The 21844-nt window shown below is 38.9% G+C and overlaps 2 protein-coding genes across 4 annotated transcripts in view; one reads left to right on the top strand and one right to left on the bottom strand.

Annotated features, from left to right (window-relative positions):
* Positions 1 to 21844, top strand: part of LOC138748892 (forkhead box protein C1-B-like) — a 38256-nt gene that overhangs the window by 14773 nt on the left and 1639 nt on the right. The gene's annotated exons all lie outside the window — the stretch shown is intronic.
* The window catches only part of gmds (GDP-mannose 4,6-dehydratase), a 661071-nt gene that overhangs the window by 2750 nt on the left and 636477 nt on the right, over positions 1 to 21844 (bottom strand). The window contains exon 11 of one of the 3 annotated variants that reach the window (XM_069909795.1): positions 56 to 124. The exons of 1 other annotated variant lie outside the window; for it this stretch is intronic. In XM_069909795.1, coding sequence (XP_069765896.1) covers positions 56 to 124 — 69 coding nt within the window. Of the gene's footprint in view, positions 1 to 55; positions 125 to 11836; positions 12251 to 21844 lie in introns of those variants that run through there. One more of the 3 variants, XM_069909784.1, reaches the window with a different exon arrangement.

Genomic DNA, 21844 nt, shown 5'->3' on the forward strand with positions numbered 1-21844 from the left:
CAACACAAGCTTGTTTTCATTTTGTGTAGGTGTGTAAACCCAGAAGAAAACTTACAGTAAATGAAACTTTTGGTTTCCATCCCAGCTTCTGTAGGGCTTTGGTGCTATCTCCTTGTAGAAAATCCTTCAAAAAGAAAAAAAAACTCCAAGTCAACGTCAACGTCCCTGTCTAATGATTTTCGCCCTGTTGTTTTTAAAAAGGTTTATTGCTGCTTCTTTCACGAGAATCTGCACAAAGCGCTGTAGTAATCGAGCCCTGCGGCAACACAGTCTCTCTGGGATGTTGCAGGTTTAAGGTCAGGGGTAAACTAGGGGTCGATTTACTGACAGGTACCACCCTGACCGAACTCCCGCTGGCGCCCTGGACTCGCGGAGACGGTATTATACACTTGACGTTACATGCATTTTGTTCCTTTTAAGGCAAACAGCAAAAACTACCCGAAAAGCTATTACAAATTAGATCAGTTCTTTCGCCCTAGTGTGTCAACCTTAGACTAAGTAGCGCCCTTTAGTCAGAATTTAACATTTTACTCGTGATTATCTTAGCTGCTCAAACGATTGTGACAGAAGAAAAGATTCCATAACATTCCCAAAAGAGCAAGTGGGATCAATTTGTCTCCATTCACCCTGCGAAACGGCAATTTCATCTTTGAAACCAAAACTGGGCAGCAGAAATACTGAACTAGTCAACGCTCTCGATCGTTTGATTGCCAGACTTCCAAACCCTGTATTTATTCGGCATTAATTTTCAGTCAGCGATAAGCTTGAACTTGCTTTGGAAAAATAGCCCCAACGGATCCAGTTGTGTTTATACCAACAAACAGTCCCCTTCCAGAATATTGGAAGCGTTCAATTAAAATTACCTTTTTATTTTGCATTTTTACCTACATTTGACGTTTTAACAACAAGCAATGCATTCCACCTTCAGGTCAAAACAATATAGGAGGTTAAGAGGGCTCATCAAAATTTCAACGAGACTTGCATTTGCCAGTCAAATGTATTGGTTTCATTTATATATTATACATATGTATGTGTGAGATATATTATTTGCCGACAGAATGTGATGTTGATACAGTACATTTCCTTTTAAGTCTTCTGATTGCGCAGCAAATGGTTTTTATTTAACACGCAGTCATTTATTTTTGCATGAACATTTTTAAACAATATAATTGCCCATGTTATCTCGAGTTGGGGTCAGACTGGGCATTCAGTGGAGAACTAGCTCGAACCTGAGATGAATATTATTTATTCATGGGCGCCAGAAAATAAGAACAAGTACGTCCCGACAGGACCAGAACTGAACTTGGCTAAATTTACTTCTCAGGTACGGGTAGAATTTTCCTGACTTATGGCTTTTATGTCAGTTATTTGTTTACAAAGGGTAACTTCGAACATTAACATCTGCACGAAGCGAATGCTGAAGTACAAAAAAATCTGTAATGGAACATTGACCTTAATTATAAACATTCTAAAACACAACAGGGAGGTGGTGAGGTATTGATTGGCGGCGGTGATAAAACCACTTCTGGGGTTTTATAGGATGAACAGATTAGCTCTCTAGGTTCCATAAAGATTCAGGCTTAAATTCTGAAGTTATTTTACATATATTTGGCTGTTTTGCTTTGAGTTTACAACAGTTTAGGGGTCATCTGATGAAGGCAAAAAAAAAAACTGATAGACCATTTTAATTTTGTCATGACTTGAGGAGATTCACCTTTTTTTTGTCTGCAAATATATCAAACTTAAACCAGCAAATTAGCGAAATGCTGCCGCGGTAATGCAGAATGAGAGGGCAATCTTAAAATATACAGCATACAATCACACAATGGAATTGTAAATTATTTCTTCAAGTGACAAGGAAGATCTGGAATTTGCTTTTCTATAAGGATATGCACCCTTTAGGTGTCACAATTTTAGGACTGCAATCGATACATTTTTGTAAAGTGTGTCAAAGAATATGGAGCAAAGCAAGTAGATACGGTACAAATGATCCATTATGAAACCAAGTGGACTAACAGAATGAATTCCTCCTATCCCCTTTCAGAGCATTGCCTAATTTAAACATCTAAATGATGTTAACAAAGACATCACACAATGGTTTGAACTGTTGTCCAAAATTATACTTTAAAATCAAATTCATTAGATGTCTTTTATTTAATTCAGCATTACAGAGAATTTGGTGCAATTAGTCATGGTGATTCCAGCTGTTTAATGCAGAAGTGATGCCTGAGCTATTGCATTACAGCTAATATCTTTCAAAATGTTATTCTATAACGTTAAAATAATTAGCTGCTGAAGTGTTTTGTATCAATTTTCTACTGCATGAAGGATGATTGGATTTTTGTTCAGAACTAATTAGTTCATGCAGAATCCATTACTATGCTTTTTTAATCTGGAGATGTGTATCTGGCCCAGAGTATGTCCCCCCCCACCCTTCCCCCACCAAAGACACAAACCTGGAAGTATGACAACACAGTTATTTATCATGAAGATCATTTCAGCTGAATAATTTCAAGAAATTTGTTTGGCTAAAGGCTACTTTTATTATAATATTTTCTTTCTTTAATTATTTGATATATCACATCCAGGGGGAGTGAAGGTGTATGCAAAGTATCGAGTTTATCACTGGTGTGTTTATCACAATAAAATCAAGATGAGTACAATTCACTGTGTTGTACTGTTAATTTCTCAGGTAAAATTTGCACTATTTTTCATTACCTGCTGCACACCAATTATTATTTTAAATTGTTTCACACTTAAACCTCTTCCAAATTACATGCTACGCCACGATAAATTCTCCACACAAGTGGAGAAAATTGTACCACATCAACTTGTACAATTGATGTGGATTTAAGTACAGGCTCTTAACTGGTTAATCAATGTTTGGAGACTATTTGTGAAAAAAGTGGCACATGAGAGACTGCAGATGATGGAATCTGAAGTAAAAGCACTCTGCTGGAAGAAATCCAGGGGTTAAGAAGCCTCAATTGAAGAAAACTAATGGTCAATTTGAACAAGGGGGACAGAAATTAATTGTGTTTTTTTTAAATACAGTCATGGCATATGCTCATCATTGATACACCCAGTTAATCTGAGAGTGTTGGCTGACTTATGAAACAAGTAACCTGTTATATGAAAACACCCTTCACTGCTGTTAAGGAAATATGGGCCAAACATCCCCATGCCAGGAGTTTGAATGTAATGTAAGGATGGTAGCATTTCCATGTTCTTGCCACCCTTGACCTTCCAGGTGATGACCATGGCATGTGATAATTCTGAAGAAGCACTGCAGCCAGGGGGCGTGGCTGAGGAAGGTATCCGTCAAATGGATAATTTTACCTTTGAATTAAAGTTTTTGTTTTGCATTATGTGATTTAAGTAAATAAGAATTTAAATTCACCTGTACCTTTTCTCAGTTTGGTTTACTACACTGAGTGCTCATGATGTGGTCTCTTCTACATTGTGGGAACCAAATGCAGGGTGAGCCAGAGCTTTAAGATGCTTGTCAGTTTAATTCTCCATCCCACTCCTCCTGTGACCTAACCGTGGCACCACACTACTTCTCTCATTCAATTTCCAGTCTCCATCCTATCATAAATGTGCCCTTTTGTTCCCTCTTGTCTTTCTCCACAAATTAAAAAAAAAATTCTCCTAGCTTGGATAAAAAGTTATAGGTCTGAAACGTTAACTTGTTTCTCTCTTTATAGATGTTATCTGTGGATTTTATGTTTTTATTTCAGATTTTGCTTTTGAAAAATCAAAACCTAATCTGTGCCCATACTTTATAAAATGAGTGACTGCATTTAAGCAAAGTTTTTAAAAGAGCTGGTCCACTATGGATCACTTTTGAGAAAACATAGCCAGCATATGATTCCAATCTGAATGGAAAGAATAGCTTAACTTCTAAAAATAAACTGCTTATATTCAATGTGACAAAACATGAGAGCTTGCTTCATAATAATAATCTCCCCCCCCCCATTTGAGGCTTCATCTGCCATTTAGAATGAGTGACAAATAAGTTTACATTGTGGAGCATCATAACAAACATCATAAAATTGGGTAGAATTAACATTGCTCATTGGCAACATTCTCTCCAAAGTAATTGTTTGGAATAAATTAACTTTCATTTATGGTTACCTCAAACTACTGTATTCATTAATTATTCTGTCAATTAATGGTAAGTTTTATCTCATAGTTTCTTGAGATGCTTAAGTATTTGGGTGATGGTTTATTGGTAGAACTGTAATAACACAAAAGGAATATGTACATAGTCCCATAGCCCACATTTTGTGATATGGTACAGTCCAACATTGAAAACCATGCCACAGTTTGACTTTGATACAAGGACATTCAAAAAACTCTTGGTAGGCACATGGATGTAAGAAAAATAGAGAGTTATGGGTGTGAGGTTGGGAAAAATTAGATTGTTATGGAGTCGGTTTACACAGGTCAGAACAAGATCATGGCTGATGGGCCTGTACTGTACTGTACTGTTCTATGTTTTATGAACTTCCGATTTTAATTACATGACAATATTATTCCTAATCTATGCCTGATAAATAGAGCTGATACTGGTTGAACTAAACTGCTATGGGGGTGGGGGGGGGGGGGGGGTGGGGGGGTGGGGGTGAAACATGAAAGGCCTGGATGCCTGCTTTTTACTCATATCTTGATGAAGGGCTCAGCCCCAAAATTTTGGTTATATATCTTTAATTCAATCTTGAGTTTTAAAAATTAATTGGATAAATACATGGATAGGAGAGGTCTGGAGAGTTAGGGAATGTGAGCAGGTCAGTGGGACTAGCTAGTTTTATTGGTCAGCACAGGCCAGAAAGGGTCAAATGGCGTGTTTTTCTGTGCTCTAATGTTCTATGGTTCGATGGATGCTGAGAGACCTGCTGAATTCCTCTAGCATTTCTGTGTTTTTACAACTGCATTACCATGTTTAGTATGGTGTGAGTTAAGAGTTGATTACTTGAATGGAGGAAAGCAGAGTACTCTGCTTGCATAATTTAGTGCAAACATGTACCCCTCCTGTAATTTGTAACATTTGTACATTTGTAAATTAATATTGGTGCAAATGGAGGGATGGAGTCATTTTTTACATTACAAAATTGAAGTATTAGCTTAGAAGAACATGAAATGTGCAGATGACAAATTTATTACTCAGACTAGATTGACTTCAGCTGCAGTGGTCATAAGGCTGCTTTTAATTAAGTGTAGTCCCCTTAATATTAGGGATGTGGCAATGACTGATCGCTAACTATAGACCCCGTGGCCTCGAGCATATGCAAAGAGTAAGGACATGACTGGTTCTGCTGTAGTGCTCCTTATGGATAAATATCCAATGATTTTCATGATTGTGTAAAAGACACCTGGGAAAGGTATCAGAAGGAGACTGATCCCTGTGGAACTATAGCTCCAACAAAATCAAGGTGATGAAGCCCTGAATTGAAACTGAGCTATCCAATTACACTAGCAACTTTTAAAATATTTTTTAAAATAATATTTTTATACTGGGTGTGGATGACAGAAATAATCTAAAACATTAAGTGTAAAGGTGCCTCAAACAAAACAAAACACAAAACAACCAAAAGCCGAGTAGCAGTTTGTTATATACTTTCTTTTGCAGATTTCAAGATGTTCTCTACACAGCCTCCAACCCCAGTGTTGCAACTCCACACTTTTATTCCTTAACTAAGATCCATAAATAGCATTTCCCTGCTAGGCCTATTGCCTCTGCCTGGAGTGAAACACAAAAGTGCCGATGCTTTGATTTTTTTGAGGAAGGGCTCGGGCCTGACACGTCAGCACCTTGAGAAAGGGTTCAGGCCTGAAATGTTGGAACTTTAAGGAAGGGATTAGGCCTGAAACGTTGGCACTTTGAGGAAGGGATCAGGCCTGAAATGTTAGTAAAACATCTTTACCTCCTATGGATGCTGCAAGACCAGCTGAATTGCTCCAGCAGTTGTGTGTTTTTTCCTATTATCTCTTCCTGCTCTTGTCCCACTGAATTAATTTCTTCATATACGGACTGTATCTTGATTCCTCTAGTCCAGTTACTTCCACTTACTTTGAGATGAACCATTACAAAAATACAACATTTTTAATGTTATACTTGACTTATCACCTTGACCTTTTGTTCAAGATATAATTCCATATGGTTATCTTCTGGTTCCTTTCCCAGTAATACCAACAAGATATTCCACTATTTTGATACCTACCAATTCAATGGACCCAACCATCTCATCTTTACAATGGACATCAAATCCCTATGCACCTCCATTCTTCATCAGGAAAGTCTTATGACCCTCTGTTCCTTGTCCCTCCACTAACACTGTCATCACTTGGCAGAACTTGCCCTCATTCTCAACAACTTGCCTTTTAATTCTTCCCACCTTCTTTAGATCAAAGGGATAGCCATGCATACTCATATGGGCCTTGGGTAAGCTTGTCTTTTTGTTGGCGACATGGAATAATCCTTGTTCAAACTGCATCGATGCTGCCTCTTGAACTCATGTAGCAATCGTCAATGTCATCATCTTCACCAACCCCCGCCCCCGCCTCCCACCACTGACCACTGGCCTTTCGGATGAGACCATAAATGATAGAAAACTGAGCAGAACAAGTTCTAAAAGTGCAAGAAAAACAGAAGACAAGAAGAGAAAATAATCTTAAAATCCTGCTTATTCAGTGAACACTAAAAATAACTATTTAGTAGTTGCAACCAGATTTTGTACTCTGATTAAAAGTAGCCATGACTAGAAATTTATATAAAATAATCCTTGAGGTAGTGAATACATTTGACAACAGCAGTGCAAAATTGAAACCTAATTTTGTATTATGTTATAATGCAACTTGTTAGTAACATTAAACATTAAAATTCAAGTTGAATGGATGCCATTTGGTTGGATATGTTTCTTCACTGGATTCAGCATGTGGTAATAATTTCAATGTTAAAGGATCAATTGTAGTTAAAAGAGCTTTGGCCGGTTATTTTCTGGTAATTCTAAACATTCAAAGCAAATGTAATTTCTCAAGAATCTACACATCCAGTTTAGAATTCAAGGTTGTAAAACAATATGTGTACACACTTATCACTGTGTTGTGCAGATTACGATCAGTATGAATCAGTTCAGCCATTTATATCATGATGTCTATTCATGAGGTTCCAGAATTCAGAGGTTTCTTAAACTTATTTACTTTGTCTTTCAATCCTTGTTTTCCATTGTATGGCTTTACTTCTGAGAAAGAGATGAGCAGGTATCAAGATAATAGAAACAATTATTAATTAACAATTGAAAGTGAAGGCCAAAACTCTTTCAAATAAATATAAATGACAAGCCCGTCAGGTGAATACTGCATTTCATTGATAATTTAAACAAATAATTAATTATGTGAGCCTTGAGTATTTAAAGATGGCTCACATAAATTAGTAACGTGCTTAATATGGGAGCTCAAAATATATCAATATTTCATGTAGGAGTTGCCTGCAAGACAAATTCTTTAATTCATTAAAGTGCTTCAATTATTCTGTGATAACAGTAACAAATAGCATTCATTTTGGATTTTCTTCCTTTCATGAGTGCAAAGCTGTGGGATGCACCAGGCACCAAAGAAATGAAGGATTGCTGGTATGTTTTTTTTTAATTGGTGCTCATATACAGCATGCCCAATACTCAGTTTTTAGTATTTAATTTTCCTTTTGTACTTGCCAATAGAAAGCTCATAAAAACACACATTTGTATTTACATCAAGCCTGTCACAAATCAACATGACCTGATTTAGATCGGGCAGTAATTTCCTTCCCAGTAGTTTCTTGGGAGCTTTATGGTAGCATACTTATCTTATCGGCATAATAATCTCACATTTTGCCAAGTCTAAACAGGGATACAAGCTCATAATAAAAATGATTTCACTCTTTCTATGGTCCAGTACAAGTACAAAATAAGCTTGGAAACAGAGCCTGCTTAATGACCAATGGTGATAAGAGATGAGTGTTTGGGGGGGTGGGGGAAATATGCAGCTAGATGTCTGGTCTACACAGGAAATTGTGAATCAGTGGTATTGTCTATCGGGGGGCTGACAGAATGCCGTCAATGCCCAAACAATGCTTGAGCTCCACTTTGGGGAAATGAAGTCAGTCAGCGTTGGCTTTGACAAGCATACTGACAAAAGAGATAAACCACAAACAGGACAAAACAGAGAATGCTGGGATATGGACTGGAAAAGAATGCCAATTGCACAGCAGCCTGTTATGTTAGTCAACGTGGTCTTTGCTTTTGCTTCATCGAATGCAGCAGCTGGAGAAATCCCGTAAAACCCAGATTTAAGTGCCTCATATCTAGCATTTGGCAGCAGTTTGATAGAAGTTTGATAATGGGTCAATCTTGGGAAAAGTAAAACCTAAGAGGCTGTTCAGACAGCTTTCTTTACTAAGCTCCAAAAGGAGGAAGTCAAGGCACCAACCTTTCACATTACATCATATAAAAGCCTCATTTATCACCAGCCAACATACATTGAGAAAATCATAACATCCTTTCAGGAAAATCATGTGGAAAATAATCAGATTTACTTCAGTGAAAGGTTTCCGTATCAAGGTCCAGCTTCTGACACCATTACTGTAAACTTACACAAGTGCCTTTCAAGATCTATTCAAGAGAAATAGCTTGTAGTTAAAGATGATCACTGGTGACAGGCTCAATCCTGATGCAAGTCACCACATTGGTTAGCTATAAAATAATTTAACTGGATGGGAAATCATACAATAATGAAAGGTCATGTGACTGTTGCAGAAGACATATGACATACTAAACATACAAACTAAGGATCTCTTTAACTCTGACCCTCAAATGCTCCCAATCTGTCAATGAACAGGTCCAAGTTGTTTCTTCTTAACTGAGATTAATACAGAAGAACCCTTGCTAGAAGTGCACATGCAAGAAGATGAAGCATACAAGACAGCATTTAGCTATCATGTCCTCCACAGGTCATTTCTTTTCCATTAATGTGAAGGTCTCTTGAGTGAGAAAGAAGAAAGCAATTGTTAATTGCTCCCTGTACCAGAAGAGTCAATACTTTTGGTAAAGTGGTGGAAGAAAATGCATTTGAATTTTGGTATGAAATAAATCCAACTCTATAAAGTCATTCAACTTTATGTTAATATCTGGAGATGCCATAAAAATGAAAGTAATCCTTTCCAACTTACTTCTCAGTCACAGCTAAAGCAACAATTTTTGTGCATTACAAGGGAAAGCAGATGTTGCTGATAAGCCGTATTAATCCATTTACTTGAATATTGACACAATGAATTGAACCATGGAGGATATTTGGTGTAAAATAATGAGCAAAGGCAGTTACAGAGTAGCACTCACATCACCTCATCAAAGAGCATGTTCACACATATTCCACCAGAGAGATTTCAGATATGTACAATGAAGAGGCAACTGATGAGTATACACAATAAAAATCCAAGGTGAATTCAGAAGCTTGCACTCATTACCAAGGAGTACAAATCTAACACCAATTAATTTCAGGCCTTTCTGTGGGGCGTGGAGTCTATCCTTCCAGGTAGCCAATTTCCTTTCACATCTGCGGATCCAATCATGTTGCTGTGGTGGGACACTGTATTACAGACATTGTACTGGTTGGCCCGTCCCATAATACTGTAACTTTTCCCCTTTCAGGATTTCGAATAAAAGCGGAATCGTCCAATCCCCTCCATTAATACTGTCTTGAAATCGGGCCAACAGTATGTAAGATATGACTGTAGTTTATAGTGATTAAAGCCTATTAATCTCGACTTCTGGCCCGTCGGGTCTAGTTGACAGTACTACAATTGTGTCAATCATTAATTGCCATCATGGTTTGACTGTTCTGATAACTTTTTGTTGATGTTAGTTGTTGGCACACTCTTATCTTCATTTGTAAGGAGTTTGATAGGACTGATGACAGAAATGGTCACGCATAATAGTTTAAAATATCAAGCAATTCTTGGGCAGACTACACTGTTTGCCAAGATGTTCACAAAAGCCAGCGTATGTATAACTCTTTTGGTACCTGAATGGTTAAGTTTCCAAGTGAATGATACTTCTTTCTCCCAAATTATTTCTATTAACATGATATCATTTCAAAATTTGTTTAGATTAGTTAAAAAAAAGTTTGTGGTTCCATTGTGAGAAAATTTTATTCTGTAATTTAAAACATAATGACTAGCAGGGAAGAGAAAAATATATGGGGTTAAAATTAGAAATTAAAAAAAAAAATGTTTCTGTCTTTACAACCAGAGAACCACAGACCACTACTTCACAGAAACAGGCCATTCCTCTCATCTAATCTGAGCCAAATTTATATTCTGAAAATTCATAAACCTCTAAAAGAGAAATTCCTCCTCATTCCAAACTATGCTTCAAAGTTATAGGTACCCCCACTATGGGTAATATCCTCTCAGTTAATTCTCTTCTGAATCCGATATAGAACATAGGATAATTCAGCACAGGAATAGACCCTTCCGAACATGCCAAATTAAATTAAATCTCTGCTGCTTGCATATGATGCATATTTCTCAATTTTCTGCATATTCATGGTGAATATAAGCCTCTTGAATGTTATTAACATATCGACTTCCACCACTACCTCTCGTGGCCCCTTTCAGACACCTACCAGTCTGAAAAAAACGTATCCTGCACACCTTCCTAAAACTGCCCCCAATCCCTATATGAAGTACTTTATGGTGACTTTTTCACCCTTTACCTATTTTCCCTCTACCAGACATGATGCTGCTTCACTCAAGTTGCTGTTTCAACAAGATCATTTTCCATTCTCCCGAGCTCAATAAGTTTAGGGCCAACATTTCTTCATATCCAAAGAATACATTTAGGGAAACTCTGTACTTCCTTCAAAGCAAGCTCTTCTTTTCTTAAATATGGAGATCATGATAGTATTCAGTACTCTGCACCTTGTAAAGTGGCATTATTTTTTTAAATATCCACTCCATACCCCTCACAATGAAGGCCAACATTCCAAGCAGGGTTACCAATTACTTTGTGCAGCTGCTTAGAAACGTTTTGCATTTTATGTACTAGGATTTCCAGATTCATTTGTACCACAATATTTTGCTGTCACAAGGTACCAACATGGAAGTTTTGGATTAGAGATGCATAGGAAAACTAAACAGGTAGGAATAAAAAGAAAACCCCAGGTGTATGAGTGCTGCTGCAAAACCCACAGGAGAAAGTGAACTGAGCATTTGAACAAATATGCTATGGAAGAGGAAACAAGTGAGCAAGAGAAGTTAGTTATGTTGGAATAACATCATTTATACTTTTTGAAGAGGTCACCATTAAGGTAAGGGTGACATCTATGGATATCATCAATATGGATTTTCAGAAGGCATTTAGATTTTGATATACATTTATTGTTTGTCACACAGACAAGATACATGAATATTGCTTGTATTTATGAATAAGTCCTATATATGTGTTGTCTGTATGTATGTTATGTCTGGTTGTGTATCTGCGTCTTTTACACCAAGGATTGGAGAACGTTGTTTCGTTGGGTTGTACTTGAACAATCAGATGACAATAAACTTGACTTGATACAATGAAAAACTTAGACTTAAATGCTATCCAGGCATCACAAAAAAAATGACACCACATTTTGCCATTTTAGATATTAAAAATTCACAGAACACTATGTGGTAAAAATGAAATGATGAAATTAATCATGGCAATGGGAAATCTAGTTTAATATAGCTTTGTACAAGATATTAAATTCAAGTTCAAATTTATCATTACATTACACATGGTACAGTAAGAAAAATTCATTTTGTGAGCAGTCCAAGTTGAAAAACAAAAGCAGATTACAGTATGTCATGTTACTCTTAGCAAAACACATGGACACAGATTTGGAAGTAAGATTGTCATGTAATAGTACAGAACATGTAATATTACTCAAAATTGCATCTGGCTGCCGTAGAGCAAACAAAGAGTCACCATTAGTGTTGCATCAGTGATCTTTACAGAAAGATAAAGAGAAGCAATAGAGAGTCTCTCCAGAGTCACTGAGTGTCCGTGGATTCACTGAGCCCCTTGCTGGTCCGCCACTGTGGTCACCGTCCTGTAGGGTCATCTCCTCTGTTTCTCCTTCTCAATGGGAAGTGTTCTCCCTTTTTCTGGTGCCCTGCGCTGGTCTGCTGATTCCCCAAAGTCCACAACCTCTCGTGGCTGTTGCTGAGCCCAGGTGCCACCACCTTCGGCACAGACACGTCATGGGTGGATTAGAATTTAAAAACACTGTCAGCTCCTCTAACAGGCCATTTAATGCCTGTATGAACCCAACATCATTAGGACTGGGCAGTTGAACCTTTTGGAGCAGCGCTGTGTCTCCACTCTCCCAGGTCCACACCAGTGGTACACACACTAACACATATTTACATACAACCTGGGGCCCTTATGCTTTTATATCATTGCAATCCCAGAGGCACATTAAACTGCATGGAATTAGTCTGGACATTGCACAGATTCAGTGAGTTTACAAAAATGGCAGGTGAAGTTGAATATCAAAAACTGAAAAAGACAATTTAGAATATAGTTCTATCCAGCAAAAATCTAAGAATCATGGAGGAACCTAATGATTCATGGTTCTATGAAGGAGAAACAAAAATTCTTGGTTACAGGAGGCAGAGGGCAGTGGTTGAGGGGTGTCTTTCTGACTGGAAGTGGTGTACTAAGGGGATTATTGCTGGGATCATCACTGTTTGTCACATATAGAGTACAGTATAAAAACTGATGCAGTAGTAAATAGTGAAGAAGGTTTTGAATGGATACAGACGGACCTAGATCAGTTATGAAATTGGGCAGTGTGGTGGCAGATAGAATTCAATGCAGAGAAGTGTGAGGTCATACATTTTGGGACATCAAATACAGTAAATAGCAGGGATCTCAGGAGTGTGATGTACAGTGGGACCTTGGGGTGCACGTTATAGCTTCTTAATATGGCAACATGTGAATAGGGCAGTAGAGGTGGCATTCAGCATGTTTATTTTCATAAGCTGATGCTCTGAGTATAAGTTGGGATGTCATGTTGCAGCTGTACAAAACATTGATCATCCCATACTTGGAGTATTATGTGCAGTTCTGGTCACCATACTGCAGGAAGGGTGTGCTAGCATTAAAAAGAGTACAAAAGAGAATCCCCAGCATGTGATCTGGAATGAAGGGGTTTACATATAAGGAGTGATTAGATAGACTAAGTTTATTCTCAGTGGAATGTAGAAGGCTCAAGGGTGTTTTTACAAACATTTATAAAATTAAGAGGGGCATAGATATGGTAGATTGTCAGGTTCTTTTTTTCCTGGAGTGGAGGAGTCTAGAAGTCAGGTGAGAGGAGAGAAATTCAAAGGAGATTTGAAAGGCAAGTTCTTCACTCAGAGGATGATGACAACATTGAATAAGCTGTCAGAGGAAGCGGTAGAAATGAATACAATTTCAAAGTTTAAAAAGCCATTTTGACAGTTACTTGGATAGGAAAGGAGTAGAGAGATACAGTCCAGCAGACAAGTATAGGTAGGCATCACATCAGCATAGAGAAAGCATGCCAAAGTGTCCATTTCTGTGCTGTGCAATTCCATGACCCTACCAAAGTATTTGCATGGGATAAAATATTATTAAAGAACTGAATAGAACAATGTTATTTAATCATAGGAAGAACAAAGAAAATAGGATGTTTCAATGTAAGGGCCCCATTTGGCCCCAACTGAACTTCCAGAATACTGTGCTCAATTTGGAGCACTGAACGACAGAATTAATGCGTGGCACCAAATCAGCACAGTAACATAAGATTTCAACAGTTAAATTATGATTGTATTCTATTGGAAGTTTGCTATTGGATTTTAAAGACTCTAGGTTAATGTTTTAAATATTAAAGGATTTTGTCATTGTGCATGCGAATAAACATTTTTCTCTGGTAGGAAGGTCTAGATAGTCTCTAGAACAGTGGTTTTCAAACTGTCCCCCTAAACTCACATACCACTTTACGTATTTCCTATACCATAAGTGTTTTGAGATTAGTAAGGGATTGCGTAAAGTGGTATGTTATTGAGAGAGAAAAGGTTGAGAAACACTGCTCTAGACCCAATTGTTACTGAAATATTTTGCTTGAGAAAAATTGTCATTTTGGCCCATTTCCTTTGGAGTTATGAAACCGTGCACATAAAAGTCAATTAGGTAATTTTCAAACTTTTTCTTTCCACCCACATGCCACCTTAAGCAATCCCTTACTAATCACAGAGCACTTAACGGCATAGAGATTGCTTAAGGGGGCAGTTTGAAAACCATTGCTCTAGAACAAGGGGTGAGAGGGCCACAGTTTTGAAATTGGAACTTTAGACATTCAGAGGTGAAAACAGGACACATTGTTTCACACATTGCATTGTAGAAAACTTAAACCTAGTCCCCAAATGACAGTAAACACTGGGTGGATTGAAACATGTTTCTGACTGACATGATTTTTATTTGAAATATTTAGTTCAATGAAGTTGAAGTATATATCAACCTTAAATAAATGGTAAAGGGACTTGAGAATTGAATGGGTCATTCATTATTTAAAAAAAATCTAAACATATTAATATTTCAACCCCCCCCCCACCTCCCCCCCCACCCCGATGGGGGCCATGGCACAACAGATATACAAATATATTTTAGGGAGTTTAAACCAAGTAAATGTAATACGGTATTGAGTGTGATCAGATTTTAAGGTGCCAAAAATAGTAGCAAAATACATAGATTCTAAAAATTCATAGAAAATGGAATTAATTTGTTAAAATCAAGATGAACTCTTAAAATTGGTAAGTGAAGAAAAAGTCAATGTTGAAAGTGTGTCTTTATCTCTGTTGCAACTGCAATAGACCAGGCATTTCTCTGGGTGATGTTCATGAGATTTGTTGCTCAGCCATTGTCCATTGAAACCCATTTGTCAGCTCTTCACACTCAATCACCCCTTTTGCACTTGTATCCCACTAAATTGGCCATTCATAGTCCCAGGATAGGGATGGAGCTTTTCACACTGACCCCTCCTAATTGGGTCAGTGGACGCTTTCGCAGTTGCAAGGAGCCATCCCTGGGGTTAGGATTGTTTTACCTTCTATCAGTGACATCATGACGCATCGAGTGATGGTGGGCCTGCCTTAAATCCTGATCAATGCGTTATGACCTTATATTTGAACAAAATTAATCATGCTTAATTATGCCCGTTGTTTTTGTGCCGACCTCTATAAACCTTTACAAGGGACCGTGGGGAAAGTGCTAGCAAATAAATAGCTACAACAGACAATTTTTAAACAGCATGGGTTAAGTTGGTAGCACTATCGTGAACAATTTATAAATACTATATGGAAAAAGCAATGGGGGACCTGCCCTCCCAGAATTCCATACAGCAGAGAAAGGGATGTATGCCCAGCTGCATGCACAGAGCATTCATGGAAGGGCTTCTCTGATGCACGGCATTCTGCAAAGTCAGGTCCGCTATTATTTTTTCCCTTTATAAATTGGCAGTATAGCACTACCAACTTTTCCACCCTGTTTAAAAATTGCCCGCTATTGCTAATTATTTCCTCTATCAGAGAGACATTCCCACGGCAATTTTAATCTTTTCTTTCTTCACATTCCTGCATTTACACAAAAACTTCAGTCATTTCAATCCCATAATGCAATTACCCATTTCACATTTGCCTGATTGCAACGGATTGTATTAGGGAACGAGGCTGTCAAATCCCCGGTGTGAGATGATGTCATTTGATGCCGGCATTCAGCTGATTTTGCTTTCACACTGGGCACTTTAAAGGCCGATTGACGGTTAATTCCTGGGATCACTTGCAAATGTGAAAGGGGCCAATGATGTTCCTCTTTAGAAAACTAGCATGAATAATAAATTCCTTTTCCTAACAGAAGCAAGTACCATCCTATCAATTCCTCTTGTTGTCCTTGTAATTGTGGTCCTGCTAAAGGCTCTTCCATTTTATCGCTGGACTGTTAAGGACAAGGTGCCTTTTATTTCTTATACCCAAGGGTAGCCAGTCAAATTAGCCAACAGCTTTATTTTTAGGTACCAGAAGAAAATTTCTATCCATGTGACATGTATTTAAATGAGCAAATTGGTCAAGATTTCTGAAAAGAATTGACTTATTTGCTCATTTATATACATTTCATACGGGCAGAAAGTTTCTTCTGGTACCTAAAAATAAAGCTGTCGGTCCCTGTTGGTTTTGAGCATGCTTAATTCAATTACTGTTCTTGGGTGTAAGGAGTTGAAGGCATTTTAACATTTCTGGACAAGGAAACTTACGATTTTCTTTGAAATTGTCAGCACTCATGTTACAATACCAACAGAATACAAAATCAACATTAATCTCTCATTAATTACCCAAAGTTCCTACTTCATTCTGTATGTTAATATGGTAATCAATTACTTTCCACAAATGTCACTAATTGGAATGATGAAAGGATTATCATTGATGCAATAATAATGAGATTGTCAATAAAGAAGTATTTAAAATATATACTTTGTCAGTTTGTGCTTTCCATCATGGCATCCATCATAATTGCTGATTCTTGATGTAAATACTGTTATCAACACTCGTAGACCAGAGTAATATACCTAGATCTTGCAAATCATATAATATCAAAGCACAAAAGGTTACTCACACCATCTCGGTTTACTGAAAGTGTTTCTTACCAGTTCCCGTTTTTTCCAAGATTGCAACATACTTCAAAAAAATGTACCAGTTTAGCGGACCAATGGAAATGCGAGGAGAGAGAACTAAGCACAGGTCGGGGAGTAGAGTTGAAAAAGGAGCTTTTGCGCAGCTTGACGGTTTAGGGGTCCAAGCAAATTATGATTCATTAGCAGGAACAAATAAAAAGAAAGTAGGCACAAGTGGAGCAGCCTTTGTTGAAGCATCCCGAGTGTTAGTGGTCCAGTGTAGAAGTGGGGAGTTAGAAGTTTTGGCTTGAGAAGCTAATAAGGTGAGCAGAGGCTGAGGACATGCTACAGGTACAGGTAAGGTTAGATAAGATCTTTTCAAAGTGACCCAGTTAGTAGAAATGGCAGCGAAGGCAGTGGTATGTTCCAGTTGTAGGATGTGGGAAATCTGGGACATGTGTTCCTGATGACCACAAATGCAAGAAGTGCATCCAGCTGCAGCTCCTTGTAGACCGTGTAAGGGAACTGGATCTGGAGCTGGATGAACTCTGGATCATTTGGGAGCTAGGGGAGGGAATAGACAAAAACTATAAGGAGACAGTCAATCCCAAGAGGCAAGAAGTAGTAACTGGGTGACTGTTAGGAGAAGGAACGGGAATAGGCAGTCAGCGCAAAGAACTCCTATGCCCATTCCCCTCAGCTATAAGTATACTGTATTGACACTGTTGGGGGGGGGTAGGAAATGATCTACCAGGGACTTCAAAGTGGTCAAGTCTCTGGCACAGAGTCTGACCCTTTGGATCAGAAGGGTGGGGGAGAAAAAAGGAGAACTAATTATTGGGATTCGATAGTTTGGGGAACAGATAAGGGGTTCTGTGAACAAGATCAAGACTCTAGGATGGCATGTTGCACCCCAGGTACCAGGGTCAGGGGTGACTCAGAATGAGTCCACAGCATTCTCAAGCAGGTGGGAGTGAAGCCAGATGTCATGGTCCATGTTGGTATCAATGACATTGATAGGAGTAGGGATGAGGTCCTGAATAGGGAAAAAAGGGAGTTAGGAAGGAAGCTAACAAGCAGGACCTCAAGGGTTGTAATCTCTGGACTATTGTCTGTACCACACACCAATGGGGCAGGAAGTGGAAGTTGTGACAGATTAATGCACGGCTGAAGAGTTGGTGCAGGGTGCAGGGGTTCAGATTCATGGATCATTGGGATCTCTTCTGAGCTGTTCAAAAAGGATGAATTGCACCTGAACAGGAGGGGGACAAATTTCCTGGTGGGCACATTTGCTAGAGCTGTTGGGGAGGGTTTAAACTAGTTTGTCAGGGGGGATTGGAGTTAGAATGAGAGGGCAATGAATAGAGCAGAAGATACACAAATGAATACACTGTGCAATGAGATGGTTAGAAAAGATCGGCAGTCAGTACAGCAAAATTGCAAGTGTAGGATTAAGGATTCAATTTGGGGTACTTTGGAAACAAAAGTAGAAAAATGATGAATACAGCCCTGAAGATCGTGCACTTAATTGCCCACAGTATGAGAATTAAGGCTGATAATATCAAACATTGTAGCCATTATTGAGTGGTGGCTAAAAGAAGACCACAACTGGGAACTAAATATCCATGAATACACAGTGTATCAGAAGGACAGGTAGGAATGAAGAGAGAGGGGATGGGGCAGGTGGGGGGGGGGGGGTGGAGGGGAGGGGGTTCTGCTGCTTTAAAATGGAATTAAATCTTTGGAGAGAGGAGACATTGAATCAGAAGATATAGAGTTCCTGTGGGTGGAATTAAGAAACTACAGGTAAAAGGACTCTGATGGGAGTTGTATATAGGCCTCCAAACAGTAGCAGGGATGTTGTGTGCAATCTACAGAGGGAGATGGAGAAGCCATGCAAAAAGAGCAATGTTACATAGGTCATTTGGGATTTGAACATGCAGGTTGATTGGGAAAACTAGGTTGGTGCTGGATTCTAAGAGAAGGAGTTTATTGAATACCTGCAGGATGGCTTTTTTAGAACAGCTTGTGGATGAACCAACTTGAAAATGGCAATTTTGGATTCAGTCCGCATCGGACTTGTCAGCTACAAACGAGCCTACAGCTGACGTGGACTTTTACCCCCTCCATAAATCTTCGTCCGCGAAGCCAAGCCAAAGAATAATTGTGTAATGAACCAGAGTTGACAAGGGAGTTGAAGGTAAGGGAACCCTTAGGAAGCAGTGAATATCATATGATAGAACTCACTCTGCAATTTGAGACAGAGAAACTAAAATCAGAAGGGAGAATGTACCAGTGTACCAGAGGTATGAGAGAGGAACTGGCCAAAGTTGACTGGAAAGGCACACTAGCAGGGAGGATGTCAGGGCAGAAATGGCTGGAATTTCTATGAGAAATAAGGAATTTGCAGGACAGGTTTAATCCAAAAAAAAAAGAAACATTGGAATGGAAAAATGACACAATTGTGGCTGACAAGAGAAGTCAAAGCCAAAGTAAAAGCAAAAGAAAGGGTGTACATGAAGCAAAAATTAGTGGGAAGGTAGAGGACTGGGAAGCTTTTAAAACCTTACAAAGGCAACTAAAAACAGTCATAAGGAAAAGATCAACTTCGAAAGGAAGCTAGCAAATAATATCACAAAGGATACCAAACATATTTTGAAGTACAGTATATTAAGTGTAAAAAAAGAGGCCAGAATAGATATAGAAATATCTATTTTTAGAAATTGAATGCTGTAAAATTGTAATGGAAGACAAGGAGATGGCAGAGGAAATGAATGAGTATTTTACATTAGTCTTCACTGCGGAAGGTATTCGCAGTATACCTGACTTTCAAAGATGTCAGGGAAGATAGGTAGGTGAGTGAAGTCATGATCACCAGAGAGAAGGTGATTAGAAAGCTGAAAGGTCTCAGATATTTTTCTAGCTTTTTTTTCTATTTCATACATAGTGGGAATGACAGCCAGGGCATGCTCCTCTTGCAGAATATGGATAGTCAGGGAAGTCAACACTGGCCCTGACAACTTCATATGTGAGAAGTGCATCCAATTGCAACTCCTTACAAACTGGGTTAAGGAATTAGAGCTGGAGTTGGATGAACTCTGGATCATTCAGGAGGCTGACGGGGTGAGTTACAGGGATGAGATCACAACCGTGAGGCAGGAGGAAGGTAGCTGGATGACAATCTGGAGAGGAAAAAGGAACCGACAAGTCAATGCAGGCACCCCTGTGGCCGTTCCCCTCAATAAAATGTATACCATTTTGTATTCTGTTGGGGGAAGATAACCTACCAGGCACAAGCCATGGCAGTCAGGTCTCTGGCAAGGAGTTTGGTCCTTGGCTAAGAAGGGAAAGGAGAAGAAGAGGCAAGCTGTTGTGAATGGGGATTCCATAGTGGGAGGAGGGGGGGGAGCAGATAAGAGGTTCTGTGGAAGAGATCAAGAATCCTGGATGGTATGTTGCTTCCCTGGTTCCAGGGTGTGAGATACCTCAGATCATGTTCACATCATATTTAAGAGGGAGAGTGAGCAGCCAGATGTAGCGTTCCATGTAGGGACCAAGGATATGCGTAGGCAGGGTGATGAGGTTCTGCAAAGAGAATTCAGGGATTTTAGCTTGAAGTTGAAGGAAAGGACCTCCAGGGTTGTGATCTCAGGATTGCTACCTATGCCACATGCTAGTGATGGTAAACGTAAGAGGGTAATGCAGCTTATCATGTGGCTGATGATATGGTGCAGGGGGTGGGGGGGGGGGGGAGGTTTTGGGTTTCTCAATCACTGGCCTCTCTTCCAGAGAAGGTGGGACCTGTTCTAACATAACAGTTTGCATCTAATTGGAGGGGTCTTAATTCCTTGTAGGAAAAGTTTGTTAATACTGCATTGGAGGGTTTAGATTTGTAGAGAGGATGGGAGCAGATAGTGGAGTGGAGGAGGAAAAAGATAATGTGAAGAGTGGATATGAAATCAGAAGTCAAAGAATTGTATGTGGTGGAAATGTGCAAGGAGTATTCTTGAAAAGGCAGGCAAGCTTAGAGCATGGATCAGCACATGAAATTATGACAACATGGCCATTGGTGAAACTTGGTTTCAGGAGGGGCAGGACTAGTAGCTCAAAGTTCCAGGGTTCCGTTGTTTCAGACGCGATAGAGTGGGAGGGATGAAAGGGGAGGAGTGGCATAGCTTTTCAGGAAAAATATTGCAACTATGACAGGACAGACGAGAAGGCTCATCTACTGATACAATATGAATGTATGTATCTGAGAAACAGGATAGGTATGACCAAAGTCAAGGGTGGTATTATAGATCGCTGAATAGTCAGCAAGAATTGGAGGAGAAAATCTGTAGAGACCTAGTAGACAACTGAAGGAAACATAAAGTTGTGATAGCAGGAGATTTTAACTTTCCACATATTGACTGGGACTTCCATACTGTAAAAGGGCTTGATGGCTTTGAGTTTGTCAAATTTGTTCAGGAAAGTTTTCTATATCAATAAATAGAAGTACCAACTAGAGAGTTGAATACTGGAAATCCTATCAGGGAACCAGAGAGGGCAAATGACAGAAGTACATGTAGAGGAACATTTTGATCATAATGCCATAAGCTTCAAGTTAATTATGGATAAGGATAGTTTGGTCCTCAGGTTGAGATTCTAAATTGGACAAAGGCCAATTTTGAAGAAATGAGAAGAGATCTAGAAAGCATAGATTGGGATAAATTGTTTATTGGTAAGGATTAGGGATTAGGGATAGTCAACATGGCATTGTGCATGATAGGTTGTGTAACTAACTCATGGAGATTATTAAGGAGGCAACCAGGAAAATTGAAATGCTGTGGATGTTGTCAACCTAGAGTTTAATAAGGCTTTTGACAAGGTTCCACATGGGAGGTTAATCAGAGAGGATCAGACGCTCAGTAGTAAACTGGATTTGACATTGATTACATGGGAGAAGCCAGAGAGTAGAAGTAGATGATGACTTCTCAGAATGGAGGTCTGTGACTAGTGGTGTGCCTCAGGGAATCAGTGCTGGGAGAATTGTTGACAGTCGTCTTTATCAATGATCTGGATAATAATGTGGTAAGTAGGATCAGCAACTTTGAAGATGATACAAAGATTAGAGGCATTGTAGATGATGAGGAAAGCTTTCAAAGGT

Source organism: Narcine bancroftii, chromosome 1, assembly GCF_036971445.1.
Source record: "Narcine bancroftii isolate sNarBan1 chromosome 1, sNarBan1.hap1, whole genome shotgun sequence".
In the NCBI taxonomy this organism is placed as follows: domain Eukaryota; kingdom Metazoa; phylum Chordata; class Chondrichthyes; order Torpediniformes; family Narcinidae; genus Narcine; species Narcine bancroftii.